At 43.1% G+C, this 14,465-nt stretch overlaps 1 protein-coding gene across 3 annotated transcripts in view; it reads right to left on the reverse strand.

Annotated features, from left to right (window-relative positions):
* The window catches only part of LOC122941116 (collagen alpha-1(XIV) chain-like), a 121,568-nt gene that overhangs the window by 23,044 nt on the left and 84,059 nt on the right, over positions 1 to 14,465 (reverse strand). For all 3 annotated transcript variants that reach the window (XM_044298129.1, XM_044298128.1, XM_044298127.1), the window contains 4 exons: positions 11,271 to 11,413; positions 9,838 to 9,947; positions 9,303 to 9,461; positions 383 to 460 (listed from right to left, as the gene is read on the reverse strand). In XM_044298129.1, coding sequence (XP_044154064.1) covers positions 383 to 460; positions 9,303 to 9,461; positions 9,838 to 9,947; positions 11,271 to 11,413 — 490 coding nt within the window. The remainder of the gene's footprint in view (positions 1 to 382; positions 461 to 9,302; positions 9,462 to 9,837; positions 9,948 to 11,270; positions 11,414 to 14,465) is intronic.

Genomic DNA, 14,465 nt, shown 5'->3' on the forward strand with positions numbered 1-14,465 from the left:
TAAAGTGTTTGGGATCTACAACTGTGTGGCACGTCCATTGGAACATGTAACCTAAGGTGTAATGAAATCCTTTGTTGCATACACCTTGCCCCGTGCCTGCAGATCTCCCTGGTGCCTTGTATTTCCCAGTATATCTTACAGTATTTCAACATATTCAGTGCAATAAAAACGTCAATGTACAGATCTCACTTCATATGTTAATTAGGAAACTTGTGGAGACTGAAAATTCCAGGCAGCTATAAACCCAAGGGGGAATAGTTACAGAACTGCATCAAGGTACTCATAGTTAAATTTGACATTGGGATGAGCTACCAAGCAGCACTGGGTAGGGGATGTAGTGCAGGACAGCAACAGCAGAGTGCACTTATAGTCTACTACTCACCTTAGCTGGAACATCACAGCACCTGTCTCCTACTGGAATCTGCGAAGTGCAGAATATGAGGAATGACTGGAGCTCCAGCTAAAAGATAAATACAGAAGGGTTTGATCCAGGGATACTTATGTATGAAAGATGCTTAGGATAGATTCTGAATGCCTGATGGGATTCTTATTAGGCATTTTGTCACTTTTCCTTCTTGAAGTCTCTATAACAAATAGTCAGAGTGAGGGACCCATTGAAGAGAGCAATGAAATCATGTACAAAAACAAGGAATACTGGTGGCTGGAGAAATTCCAACTCCTACTTTTTTAAAAAAAATATATTCTCTCAAGCTGCATTGAAGGCTCTGGACTGCTCTACCTCTGGAAAAATAACTTTTGACCATGAAATTAATTTGTTAATGCTATTACATTTGTTCTTTCCGATAAAAACCTTAAAGGTTTATTCAGCTTTTTAACACCAGCTGCCTGCTCCAGAAACTGAACATGAACAGGGACTGTAACACCCCAGAGTTGTGTTACTACACTTCTCTACCCCGCTACTATCTCCTAAGAGCCTTTATACTGTCATCTGATGTGATTCTGCTTATGTCCTCCACAAATGTGCATACAAAACCATGTTAAATGCCATTGTTTATGTAATTTGCTGGTTACCAGTAGGTGGCAGCAACACATTGGCTGGTAATAGTTACAGTTTAGTGTATCTGAGCTGGAATGGATTATTCCAGCTTAGCCCCCCTCTGAGGAGAGTGGGCTAGTCCCTCTTCCTGCAGCAAGGGAGGGAAAAAACTGTTAGAACCAGATTTTATTGAACCCCTGTATAGGGAAGACAGCAAGGACCTAGTCTCGGCTGAGACTTGGCCATATACCCAGTCTGGGCACCTTCAGCTCAGCTGGATGAGGAAAGAAGAAACTACAGACAACCTCCAGAGTTCCAGGAGGAAAGCATCCCCTGAGAATGTATCTGTGAGATAAGTCTAGAGACCTAGGAGAAGCCAATTCCTCCTTAGCTAATCTGTCCCCACAAAGCAGAAGGTACCAGATAAGTGCAGAAGCTAACCCTTCCACAATTACAGAGCTACCAAGCAGACGTTTTATCCTGTAAGCTCCACATTTAAAGCAGAAGTACTCATTCCTGCCAATGATTGCCAAAACCTGCAAGGATTTAGAAACCAAAGCTGTATACCGCTTGGATGAAAGTTATTTCAAGTAAAGAAACGTTTGAACTTCATCTAAAGGTCTGGACATCAATTATTCTGCCAAGTTCATCTATTACTCCTACTATCACTACACTCAAATTTATTGCAAGTGAGCCAGGACCCAGGTAGGAGACACTGTGACACAACTCCCAGAAAACTATAGAGACATTATAGGCCCTGGGATAGTACCCTGCGCACGCTGCAATTGGCGTCACAAACAAATTCAGGATATATTGTCCACCTGACCCGGCCATTGCACTAAAAGTGGCGTCAGCAAACCCGTTCCTGGTCACTGCAGGACTAAAGCAGAAGGCTTTGTCTATTGTGTAGTGGCTGTACTGGCTTACTGCAGCTTAGCTCCCATTAACTTTAGTAGAAAGCCATGGGCAAGTGGGTGAGAGAGTGATGCAAGTGGACCCTCTGGTCTGGTGCTGAGCAAAAATTACGTAGTGGTGTTGGAGAGTATTATGAACTCTAATATTCCAGTAATACTTGGAATGAAAGCATTGTAAGAGTCAGATGGACTTATAGATAGTGTGTTAGGAGAGGACCAAGTTACATAAGAATCATGCCAACAGACTGAGCCTTTGGATACGAGTGCTGCTATTCTTATGGTGTGCTAAGTCATCTCAAGGTCAACAATAACTACCAGTTCCTGTAGAAAGTACAGCTAGAGAGGGCAAAGCTTTCTGCTACAGAATGGATAGTGACTAAACTCCATGGGATGCATCCTGACACTTTCTCTAAAAGTGATACAGACTTTGGGTTGACTCTGACCCCGAAACACAAGATGCCAACTAGGGATGCCAGGCCCATTCATAAGTGCTACCATGACATTCCTCCAGAATTCGGCATATAGGCTAAGGCACTGCTGAAACAAATTTTGGACAGCCACATCATAGAAGATTGGAAGTCTGCTGTTTTGTGTGGCACTTGAATGCATGCACAGAGCATGATGTCTACCTGCTGCCCCAAACAAAGGACAGCCTGGTACTGCTGGGCCATGCTAAGTACTTTGCTACTTTGGACATAGCCAGTGAATACTGACAGGTGCCTGTTTCTGAGAAAGACTACCTTCATCACACTAATGGGGCTGGTTTCCAACACCCTGGCAATGCAGCTCTATCTTGGGAAGCTGAATTTTGAATGCCTGCTAATTTACCTAGATGGCATAAATATCTTCTCAACTAATATGACTAAACACCTAGAGAGATTGGAGTTGGTGTTGATCTGGCTGGAGAGCACATTCTGAAGCTGGAACTCAACAAATGTCATCTATACTTGGTACGGAACTGATTGGGCCATAGCAACAGGAACACTGACGCCCAATCCTGGAACTAAGTGGAAACAGTGACTGGTCCCACTGATGTAGAGCTAGAGTAGATATAGGCCCCAACTTCATGTTGATTGAGGAAAAGGAAGTGTAGGCGAATGATAGCTTGGGGAATGCCCCTATTCTGAGGGCAGAGACCTCAGAAGCTCCAGGGGTAGAGTGAAGCAAAGAAGAGTGGAGAAGCAAGCAATTGCACAGTGCGGAAACAGAGAGAAATTGACACCCTCAGGACAGGGACCGCTCCAAAGATGACGCTCCATGCTGGTGTGCAAATTGTGGTACCAGGGTGGTTCAGAAGATACTCATGAAGGGGCACTTTGGACCAGCAAAAATGTTTAGCTGGCTACAGCAGTTTTATTACTTCCCACAACTAGAGTAATAAGCAACAGCCAGACCTTGTATCCCCTGCAGTAGGTGTTGATATATTATCTGATGGTAAAAGAATACCTACAAGGTCATATGTATTTGCTAGTCACTTGTAGACCACTTTTCCACTGTACAAGCTTGCAGTCGTGGTCCCCACGCAAGACCAGGCTGCAGATTCAGGAACACAGGCCCTGTGGAAGAATTTAATCTTTTTTTATGGTTGACTTGCTCAACTGAATTCAGAAAAGGGGCCTGTTTTGATGGTGGTGTGACTGAAGAGTTGTATTGACTGTATCAGATAAAGAAGATGTGCACTACTCTCTACTACCTCCCAAGAAATTCGGGTGTCTGAACCAGTCTGTGACAACTGTATTAGATGAGAAGGATATGCACTACCCCCTACCACTCCTAGAAAAACCGCACTTATGAGCGCCTGATCCAGGCCCTATTACAGCTCTTCAAAGATGAAGATCGGAAGAAGGAGAGATGGTAAGACTACACTACTGAATTGGTATGAGTATACAACAAAACACTGTCACAGGTTATGCCACTTTGCTGCTGACGAGGATAAAAGGTGTCCTCTCAACGTAATGCCAGCCTGCAGTTAGGGTGAAGAGTGGACACCTCAGAAGTGAACTGAGGGGCATCTAAGAAAATTACAGGAGATGCATGGTTGAGTGTGCAGCGTCCTACTACGTGTGTTTGGGCACTGCTTAAAAATCACTTTTTATATTATTACAAGCACTTGGTTGTTATGTATAACTTTGCATTTGTGTAACTGCAAAATAACTGTTAACAGGCCTATTAGGTGCAATTTATACATCCCACCACTAGATGGGAATGGTCCTATATATACTCAAGTCAGGCCTAGTGAGACAGATTAGTCAAGGCAGATCAGAGTAACTAGGATGTAGTCAGCAGAGACCAGATCTGAGGTAGTCAGATCAAGTTAGTGGGAGAAAAGATAGAGTGAAGACTTCGCAACACAGATTAGTGAGTGGAGCCAACTTCGCTAGAAGGTGTTTACTCAGATGTTTAGGCACAGAAGAGCGTTGTGGCAAAACCAACCTCGCCACAGTGTTTTGGAGGGGGCTGTTTGCCAGCCTCCTGCCCTGGGATTATGGTTATTGGGTTATTGGGTCTTAAGGCACTTGGGACTGAGCCCTCTGTCCCTGGATTGCATCATTGCCTTACTTGCTTGGATGGAGCACATGGTGAGAACAATAGATAGCGGCCATTTTAACTCACAGACACTGTTCTGACTTTTCAACACGGTGCTATCTTGCCTGTATTTGGTGCACAGAGACATCATTCAGTAGTTTGAAACTACCAAACAGGGGACACATTTATTAGTGACTATTTTCTGTATAACTTGTATATTTTCAGTGTAACTGTATCTTCCAAACTGCTGAACGGATGTGGGTGAATTTTGGATATGTGGTTCACCCAGATCCCCCAGTTCCGAGGATATATTGGTTATGGGGTTATTGTATGTTTTGAGGTTCCTGTGATATGTTTTATAAAACTGTATTTCTCTGCCTTTGATAATTATATTCGCCAGTGTGTTCAATAATCATCACCGGTAGAGGGTGTGTTTCTATTGTCCCATTGTGTGTTTAAATGGTGATGTCTGTCCTGTTGTCTCCACATGTGTCTTGGCGACTTCCCTTTGTCCTGAGAGATAATTGGATTGCCGTCGGCTGTCTCCGGGACAGAGAGGAGGAAACCATGATGCATTGTGGGGATGTGTTGTATCTGTCCTGTATTTGCAAGAACTGTAATAAAAACCAGGCTGGGTGTGCCAGCACGTCAGACCACTGCTTGATCCTCAACACGGAGCCTTGTCTCGTTATTGGGGGGATTCCCTGTATGCTGTTAGAGACTGATTGCCAGGAGTGTAAGCTGATTGGATGCTTTTCCTGTTCGTCTGCTGGCAGCTATTCGCGAGGTTCCAGTTTGGAGTGCTATTTTGTATCCAGTTCGGTAGTTTGGTGTTCTGCAGTAGCTGTGCCTGTCTCTCAGAAAGGGGCATATCGCCTAAACGGATTTTAACCCCTTGTCTGCTGAAACGGTCCGTTACAAGAGTTTTCCTTCTGTAGCTGGAATATAGACTTGCATCCCTGACCAGTAGGAGAAGAGTTTGCCTCCCTGGAAAAGAAACAAGCATTCCTAGGAATTCATCGGTGATAAGAGCCATTATTGAGGGCCACATGCATGGTGGAGGTTTATAGCTTCAGGCAGCCACACCAACCTTTTGAGGGACAGTTGAGTTTTCCTGTCTATACAAATTTAGCTTGTAGGGAAAGTCAAGGAATAGGATCCAAGGCATCTAAAGGAACCAGGTACACCTAACCCACTGCTCCAAAACCAACCCAGCATCGTCTCTGTAACATCTAAAGACTGCATAATTGTACCACAGCAACTGAAAAGTCACCAAAGTAAAAGTTGTGAGTTGCATCTTACCACTGTCTACCTCATTATTACTACCTATGGTTGTACCACCATTAACGGTACTGGTGTCACAACAAAAATCATCAAAGGACTCAGGCGCAACAAGCACCCTAAGCACCCTTAACATCAAGGGCACCTCAACCACCATCTTAGCTGATGCTTCCTACCACAGAGCGTGCCCCGGAGGATTTCGTGCTGTCCACCTCAACACTGTGCTGCCAGCCCAGGGAGGCTATCTGCTAACCCTCAGTAAACTGATGAACTGTGTGTTATACCATTTGACCCCTCATCGGTCTACCGTGAACCTCACGTGTACCCCCTGCGACTGGCTGGCTGCAAGTGGTTCAGAGGCTATGCCTCCTTACTCTTACTATCAATCAAAAATTTAAAGTATTACCCCTACAGGTAGGAGAAGAAGTCATTGCCAACAGGGCCAGGAATCTGTATCGGAGGTGGGAACCTACCCATTAAGTGCTTCTGTAGCCCAATGCTCAAATACCATTTTTTTTTAGGTGAAAACCTAAAAGGTAGCCGAGGGCCTATATAGAGAGGATACAAAAATACAGTATATTGAGACCTTCCACATTTGTGAGTTGGACACCAGAATTCACTGCAGCACAGATAACACTGGTGGATGAAGACTGATGGGAAACTCCATGTCATTTAACAGCCTGGTACTGCCAGCACTGACTGGACAATATTAAACTGGGCCAGAACCCCCCTTCCTCCCCAGTGGTGCTGCCCAGTTTTCAATGTATTTATACATGTCTAGGAGGAATAAAGGAGAAACAGCACAAAGCAGAGTTGTAGTAAAAGATGCTCCAGACTTGTTATTTCATGGGGAATACAGAAATATCAAGAGAAGTTGCAGGTCCACTTTAAGGAGTACCAACTTGACTTCCTTTAGATAGCAAGCTCCAGTGAAAAGGGTTCTCTCTTGACCTTTACAATATTTTGCCAGTGCCTGTTTGATCTCCAGAGGTGCTGTTTATGCTATGTGTGAGGCTGTGAATCTTCAGGCATTTTCAACCATTTTGGACTATAGAGGGCTGTCTTTGGTCAGTCACCAATGCATAGATAAAGACTCTCCCTTGCTCTCATCTAATACCTATCTCCCTCTATCAGTTCTCTCGACGTGAAGAACCTTTCCCTGTCTACCTAGATGTATTCAAAAGAGAAAGATGTACCTACTTGAAGACCGCATGACAACCCACATATTCAGAACAGGGTAGTTGCAAATTGTGCTTGATTTTATGTTATTTAATCTGTTCATGCTTGGTATTATGCTTTGTATGTATTCCCAAAAGCTGTCTGTAGGTGGCACTGTTTAGGTAATTATTCCCTTGCTCAGCCGAAGGAATTAGCTTTCCCCTATGAGGGATGAGCTTTCTAGTCAGGACTGCATTAGCCACTTCAGTTTAGCTCTGCCTACCCTTAAGGACAGATGCTAGTTCAGCTCCAGGAGAAACATCATTCCTGTTGGGAGAGAACAATCTCCGAGGGAAAGATGGAGAAGACATGATATAGACTTTGCTGCTTGTGAAAGGATTAAAGGTTAATGGCACCTTTCACACTCTGTTAACGGTTTGGCCAATCTTTTGTAGGATTTGCACCCTGATGTGGGACTACAATACTTATTTTTGAGAGTATTGCACACCTGCGATCATCTTGGGAAGGTTTCAAAGTGTTAAGGCGCTCAGAGACTACTACTCCAATTACCATCATTGTTGCTGTTTGCCTATATACAGAATAGCTATTGGGAAGAGACCACACTGTAACTTACCTTGGAACTGTGCCTTGACATCGTTGGATGCACTACAACTCCCATTCTGCACTTTAGTAAAGAGAGATTTACTAGCAACTGGCTGGTTAATGACTCCAGCACTGTATGCTGGCCACAGCGCCTACATCTCCAGCCTTGCATCCGCATCAAACCCACAACACCAAGGGCACCCCAACTAACATCCACCAGGAGACGCAACCTCCTGATGTGCCCCGAGGGAAGAAAGGGCTGACCCTCATAAAACTGCCCTGACCCTAGGGGGTATCGATATGAGGAATATCACTGTGAATAATTATTGCCGCCAGAGCCACTACCACTCCCATCCTCTGCTCTGCTCTTCCTATCCTTGCAGAGCAAACATCTTTGGAGCTGAAAATGCAAATTAGGAATGCAATTTATTTCAATGGAGGTCAGAGCCTATTTAAGGCACAAAGTTGTGTAACCAGTAGCTGCATATTTTTACACGTTACAATGGTACCTAAGGATAGATGCTACCCGCAGCTCCAACGGTTAATAATTAAATGAACATGTTGATTTAGCGAGGCTTTCTTCTCATTTTGTCCCCTATCAGCGGTCTCTTCTTCACTGACCCATGCCGCTATAAATAGCCAGATGATATCGCCTCTATTTAAACGCCCTCTGGAGAGCTAGACTCTTTCTTCTCCATTCCCTGAGACGCGGCAACCATTCTGAGCCTGAATCTCTTCCAAATGAGACCCATTGATCACTAAAAATTTAAAATGTCTTAGGTTAAATAAATCTAGATGACGGATGAAAATAAGGCATTCTGTGCCGAGGCTGATATGCCGGGAGGCTGCACCGACACAAGGATGACATTGCATTAGGAAGAACAATGAATGACTTACTGATGCCGAGTTTGGACACTATTAGGAAATAGAAACAGGTTAACCATTCCTGTGCTGCAAGAGGTATAACATAATCTACCATAGTAACGGAAATAAAATAAAAAAACGCAACAACTCACTAGTTGGTACAACATGGGCATCTCCTAGCACAGAATTATATATGTACAACTGGTATTAGGCTAGGGCTACACAATGACTTGTAGAAGCATGACAGAAAATCACAACCTCACATTACCACATTGCACCTAATGATAGTGAATAGAGTTGAGCGAACCTGCCGTTTGGCAGGTTCGAGTTCGGGGTTTAAGTGAATTACGTAATGAATCCCATTCTCACGGAATCCATAACATAATTCAATGCCGGCATGCCAAACGGAATGCCTTTAGAGGCATTCCGTTTTGCATGCCGTCATAATACAAGTGTATGGCCAGAAGAATAGAACCCTCTATTATGCGGCAAGCTGGCATTGAATTATGTGATGGATTCCGTGAGAACCTGAACTCAAACCTGCCAAAAGGCAGGTTTGCGCAACTCTAATAGTGAATGTGGTCAAGTTGCGACCCCCAAGTTACAACCCAACAGTTGGCAGAAATCCAGTCCTGCTGGATGTCTATATTACAACATTACCAATCAATAAATGTGACTGACAGTACCACATCTCCGAGCTTAATGGTGCACAGCCACTAGTCGCCTTCCTAAGCCTAGCCTAAGTTATACATCTTTTTGTATACAGTGTTATGAACAATGCTCGCATAACCTGGGCAATTTGAGACGACCAAGACTTTTTGCCATGATCATTTCTGGAAATTGGCCTACACATGATAATCACTGACATAAAGTCAAAAGGCAACATAGTGCAATAGAGACCATGAAGGAATAAAGTGAAAACAGAGGTGGCTTGGCAATCTTGCTCCAGGTATACTTACTGCTGAGGAACCACTCCTTGGACCTCGAGTTCTTGTTAGTTTGCCCAACATCTCAAACCCTAAGGTGGTCAACTTCCCCATAGTTTTGACTGTCTTTTCTGCCACCTTCTGACAATCCACGTGGAGCTTGACATTCCCTCTGTTAATAGCTAATTGTACCTGAAACAAGAGATCAAATAAATTTAAAGGAAATTCCATCTTTACAGTTCGAACCCATGTTGACCCCCAAAAAGAAGGAGAACAACCAAAATCTACAACACTGGTTAGATTTTTGAGAAATGTCACTGATTTCAATAAGTACCATTACCATAATCATTCTATAATGCAGTGTCCAAGATCTTGCAACATGGAAACTTTACCAGATTTCATGCTCTGTGCCTCTTTCCAGGGTGCTATAGCACCTCATGCTAGAAATTCATGGACCTTCATTCAGGGACCTTCATCATGCCCAGATCATTTGTTATGCCCTAGTGTGGTCCACCCCATGACTAGTGGCGCACGGACAAGTATTAAAGGTATATACTTAATATTTTACCTTATGGAAACTTCCATAGAAAATCTTCTTTATGTCTTCTTGATCAAAGGTCACCTCATGCAATTTGCCCTCATTGTCAGGGTGGAAATATGTCAGAGACTGCTTAGTTGCTGTTAATGAAACATAGGAAGACATCTGAAAGGCATACATAGACCACATTTGTGAATTTAGGAGCAACTATCTAATTTGGCTACCAAAGTTGTTGAAAGCTGGTCTTGAGTCATGTTGACCAGTTTGATCCAGGTTGTAATGTTGTGTTGTAATAGTGATTAATAGACAGAAGAAACTTAGGCACTCCTTGATATTTGTTTGAAGTACTGTGCTTATTTGGTTTTCATATGCAAAGCAACTTTAATGTGTACATGTGACGTTTTGGTCCTAATTGGACCTTTTTCAAACATGGGTGGATTGGCAATAGACCTTACAGAAAAAACCTCCTGGTGGGCCGATGCCCTCCTCTCTGCCACTGGCCAGTTACATAATGAGACCTCAGGGGTAATTAAAGGGGTTATCCAACCCCTATAATGCCCCCCAAAATGCCTAGGCCCCTTACACAGGTTATACTTAATTTGTTCCCTGGCACCCGCGTCGCTGCTGATGCCCACGCGGCCAGCACTTTATCTCCCTGGGGAAGAGAGGGCAGCCAATAGAAGGACGCGACGGGGACGCGCCTCACCCGAGATGCTAGGGAGGCTCATTCCCGTCGTGGCCTGCTATTGCCTGGCCTCCCCCCCACCCTTCGCCAGATGTTTTGATCCACGCATGAGAGATATGCGGCGGCTGTACGGGCATCAGGAGCGATGCGGGTGCCGGGAACAAGATACGGTAAGTATAACCTGTGTGAGGGGGCCGGGGGGTTTATGGGGATTGGATAACCCCTTTAACGCTGGGAGAATCAGGTACTCATGTACCCGGCCAGCGATGATACAAGCCCCTCTGAATTCAACTGCTCTGGCCCACAACTCACCTCTTAAGCCCCCTGCTCCGTATCTTAAACAGAGAACAGAAAATAGCAGCTATTGGTGGCCACCACAGAGGGACAGCGTTTGGGGCACTATATTGTGCTGCTCTGTGGTATACAGTTATGATGGGACGGTATTTCACACTATGGTATTGCTGACCCCACCTATTTGTGCTGCCCTGCCTTCTGTCAATACAAGGGGCCAATTTTAAGATTTTTTTCTGGGGCCACTTAACCAGTCTGCCCTCGTTGGCAACACCCCACGGCCTGGTGTTTCCCAACAACCTATGACAGCTCAGGGCTCTTGAAAGAAGCTGAATTGCAATAGCAGACAACTAATGGACAGATGTAGTGCTCTTTTTCTTATACTGGACAACCCCTTTAACCGAATAAAATCAGTATATCCCAGCCCCTTGCAAATTCTAACCCTAGATTTAAGATCTCAAATACTTTTATATTTGGAACACCTTACGGTCCAAGATAATCCCCATGACAGGCTGAAAATCTTCATCTGTTATCTGCCACACAGCAAAGGGTTCCTGGGCCGCATTTGGTGGCAAGCGAAGAAGGAAGCTCAGGCTGTGTTCTGGGGGAAGTCCATTGGGATGTACTTCTCTAAGAAGAGAAAGCAAAGATTCATGGTTGACTGGTCAAATCACCAGTAAATTATCGTCAAGCAACACATGTTAATTTACTAGAGATGACTACAGTCTAACAGGCGAATAGAATCAGGGCAAGCAAGATTTTCCACTCACCAACAGCAAATGGACATTTTTACAAAGGTGAAGCAATAAGACACATCTACTAGAAATTTGCTGAACATTTCATGATGAGAAAAGCTAGGAAAATAGACACATATCTGCTTCAGGGGCTCCATCACAGATCCCATCAAAAAAAAAGACAGAACAAAAAGTAAAGCAAGCTATGTATTTATCTCCTGTAAAATGATGGACACCATGATGGATCCAGCACTGCTGATATTTTCATTCTGCTATTTCTATAATGGAACAGAAAAACGGAAAGTACAGTAGTGAACCTAGCCAAACATGAATTTGTGTGAAGCTGGACGGCCTATTTAAAAAGTCGTGAAATTGTTTAAAATGTAGAATTTTTTTTATTTTTTTATTTTTTTTTAATTAACAGGATGGAACTCGCTGTGGCAATTGCCAATTAAAGAATTTGGAAACCCCTTTAAAATCCAGCCGTAGCTCTATGACCACTTTTGTACATACATTATATCTGCATGCAGTAAATAGTAGTCAACAGCAATAAAAGTGGTTGCTAAGCGACTAATGCATCACAGCCTGCAGAATACATTACTGATGGTGGCAGAAAGAGAAACAAACATATATGATATAGAAGTGTGTAATACCAATGATGCTACTGCTAATGTGTGTTTGGTACTGTAGTGAAGATACACCTCATTCTGCTTATGGTGACTTTTCAGAATACGCTATCATGTGTGTGCATTATATAACTTGTATTCTGCATTCTTCACTGAACTAGTGAAGATCAGCTGCTTTGATGCCTCCCATACACAGCACTCAGAGGAAATAATCCTGCACTGCTATCCCATGGTAGTACACCATCAGACGCAGCAGCAGGGAGAGCATTATACTGCAGTAATGAGCAGGGTAGCTGTGATAATCCAGCAGTCCGACAGCCCCCCGGAACAATGCCAGAAGATGCCAGTAGCACAAAGGTTAAGAAATAACAAGCTCAGATTCTTATCTACAAATGCTCGCAGTTTAGGGAATAAGATCAATGAACTTGAGGCTATAATGGCATCTGAGAATATAGATGTAGTGGCTGTTACTGAGATGTGGTTCAAGGGGAGTAATGACTGGGATATATCAATACCAGGGTTCTCTCTATACAGGAAAGACAGAGAAGGCAAGAAGGGGGGAGGGGTGGCCCTGTATGTGAAAGACAGCATAAAATCTAATTTTATACAAGTTAGCGAGAACAATTTAGAGTCAGTTTGGGTTACCTTGCAGCTTGATAATCATCAGGTAACTCGTGTAGGTGTGATATATAGACCACCTAGCCAAGTCAAAGAATTAGATGATCTACTAGTTGAGGAAATAGCTCAAATGACCTTGAAGGGGGAAGTTATCATTATGGGAGACTTCAATCTTCCTGATGTAAACTGGAAAACCAAAATAGCTAGTTCTGCCAGGAGTACAGATATTCTAAATTCCCTACTGGGATTATCTCTACAACAAGTAGTTGAGGAGCCAACCCGGAAGGAGGCCATTTTAGATTTAGTATTCACAAATGGGAATTTGGTATATGATATTACTGTAGGGGAAAGCTTGGGATCTAGTGATCACCAGTCAGTGTGGTTTACTATAAGTACAGTGAGTCACACTACACAAAAGTTTTAGATTTTAGAAAAACTGACATCTCTAAATTTAGATTAGTGGTATACGAGTCCCTATCAGATTGGAACAGTTTAATTGGAGTCCAGGAGAAATGGGACTACTTAATAGAGGCACTATTGAAGGCAACAGAAAATTGCATTAGGCTTGTCAGTAAAAGCAAAAAAAGGAAAAGACCACTGTGGTACTCAGCAGAAGTTGCCAAAATCATTAAAAACGAAAAGATAGCATTTAGGAAATATAAAAAAAAAAAAAAAAAAACGAGGATGACAGGTTAGTTTACAAGATTAGGAAGAGAGAGGCCAAACAAGTTAGAAGACCTTCTAAAGCACAGGCAGAAGAGAAATTAGCTCAGTCAGGGAAAAAAAACGATAAGGCATTCTTCAGATACATAAATGAAAAAAGGAAACTAAAACAAGGATTTACAAAATTAAAAACAAAAGAAGGAAGGTATATGGAAGAAGATAAAGAACTAGCTGACTGCCTCAATGAATACTTCTGTTCAGTCTTTACAAAGGAAAATGAAGGAAAAGGACCTCAGTTAGGAAAGACTAATGAATCTTTTGATGCATGTGTCTTTACAGAGGAAGAGGTTCTAAGTCAGCTGTCTAAAATCAATACAAATAAGTCACAGGGGCCTGATGGGATACACCCAAAGCTGTTAAAAGAGCTCAGCGGTGAACTAGCAAAACCATTAACAGATTTATTTAACCAATCACTGGCATCAGGAGTCGTCCCAGAAGATTGGAAATTAGCAAATGTTGTGCCGATTCACAAGAAAGGTAGTAGGGAGGAATCGGGCAACTATAGGCCAGTAAGCCTGACATCAATAGTGGGGAAATTAATGGAAACCATACTTAAGGAGAGGATTGTGGAACATCTAAAATCCCATGGTAATCCCAAAGTAAGGCTTTCGATACTGTCCCACACAGAAGGCTTATCAATAAATTGCAGTCTTTGGGCTTGGACTCCCATATTGTTGAATGGATTAGGCAGTGGCTGAGGGACAGGCAACAGAGGGTTGTAGTCAATGGAGTATATTCAGACCAAGGTCTTGTTACCAGTGGGGTACCTCATGGATCTGTTCTGGGACCCATATTGTTTAATATCTTTATCAGCGAAATTGCAGAAGGCCTCGATGGTAAGGTGTGTCTTTTTGCTGATGACACAAAGATTTGTAACAGGGTTAATGTTCCTGGAGGGATACACCAAATGGAAAAGGATTTAGGAAAACTAGAGGAATGGTCAAAAATCTGGCAACTAAAATTTAATGTGGATAAGTGCAA

The sequence above is a fragment of the Bufo gargarizans genome, chromosome 6, assembly GCF_014858855.1.
Source record: "Bufo gargarizans isolate SCDJY-AF-19 chromosome 6, ASM1485885v1, whole genome shotgun sequence".
Lineage (NCBI taxonomy): Eukaryota > Metazoa > Chordata > Amphibia > Anura > Bufonidae > Bufo > Bufo gargarizans.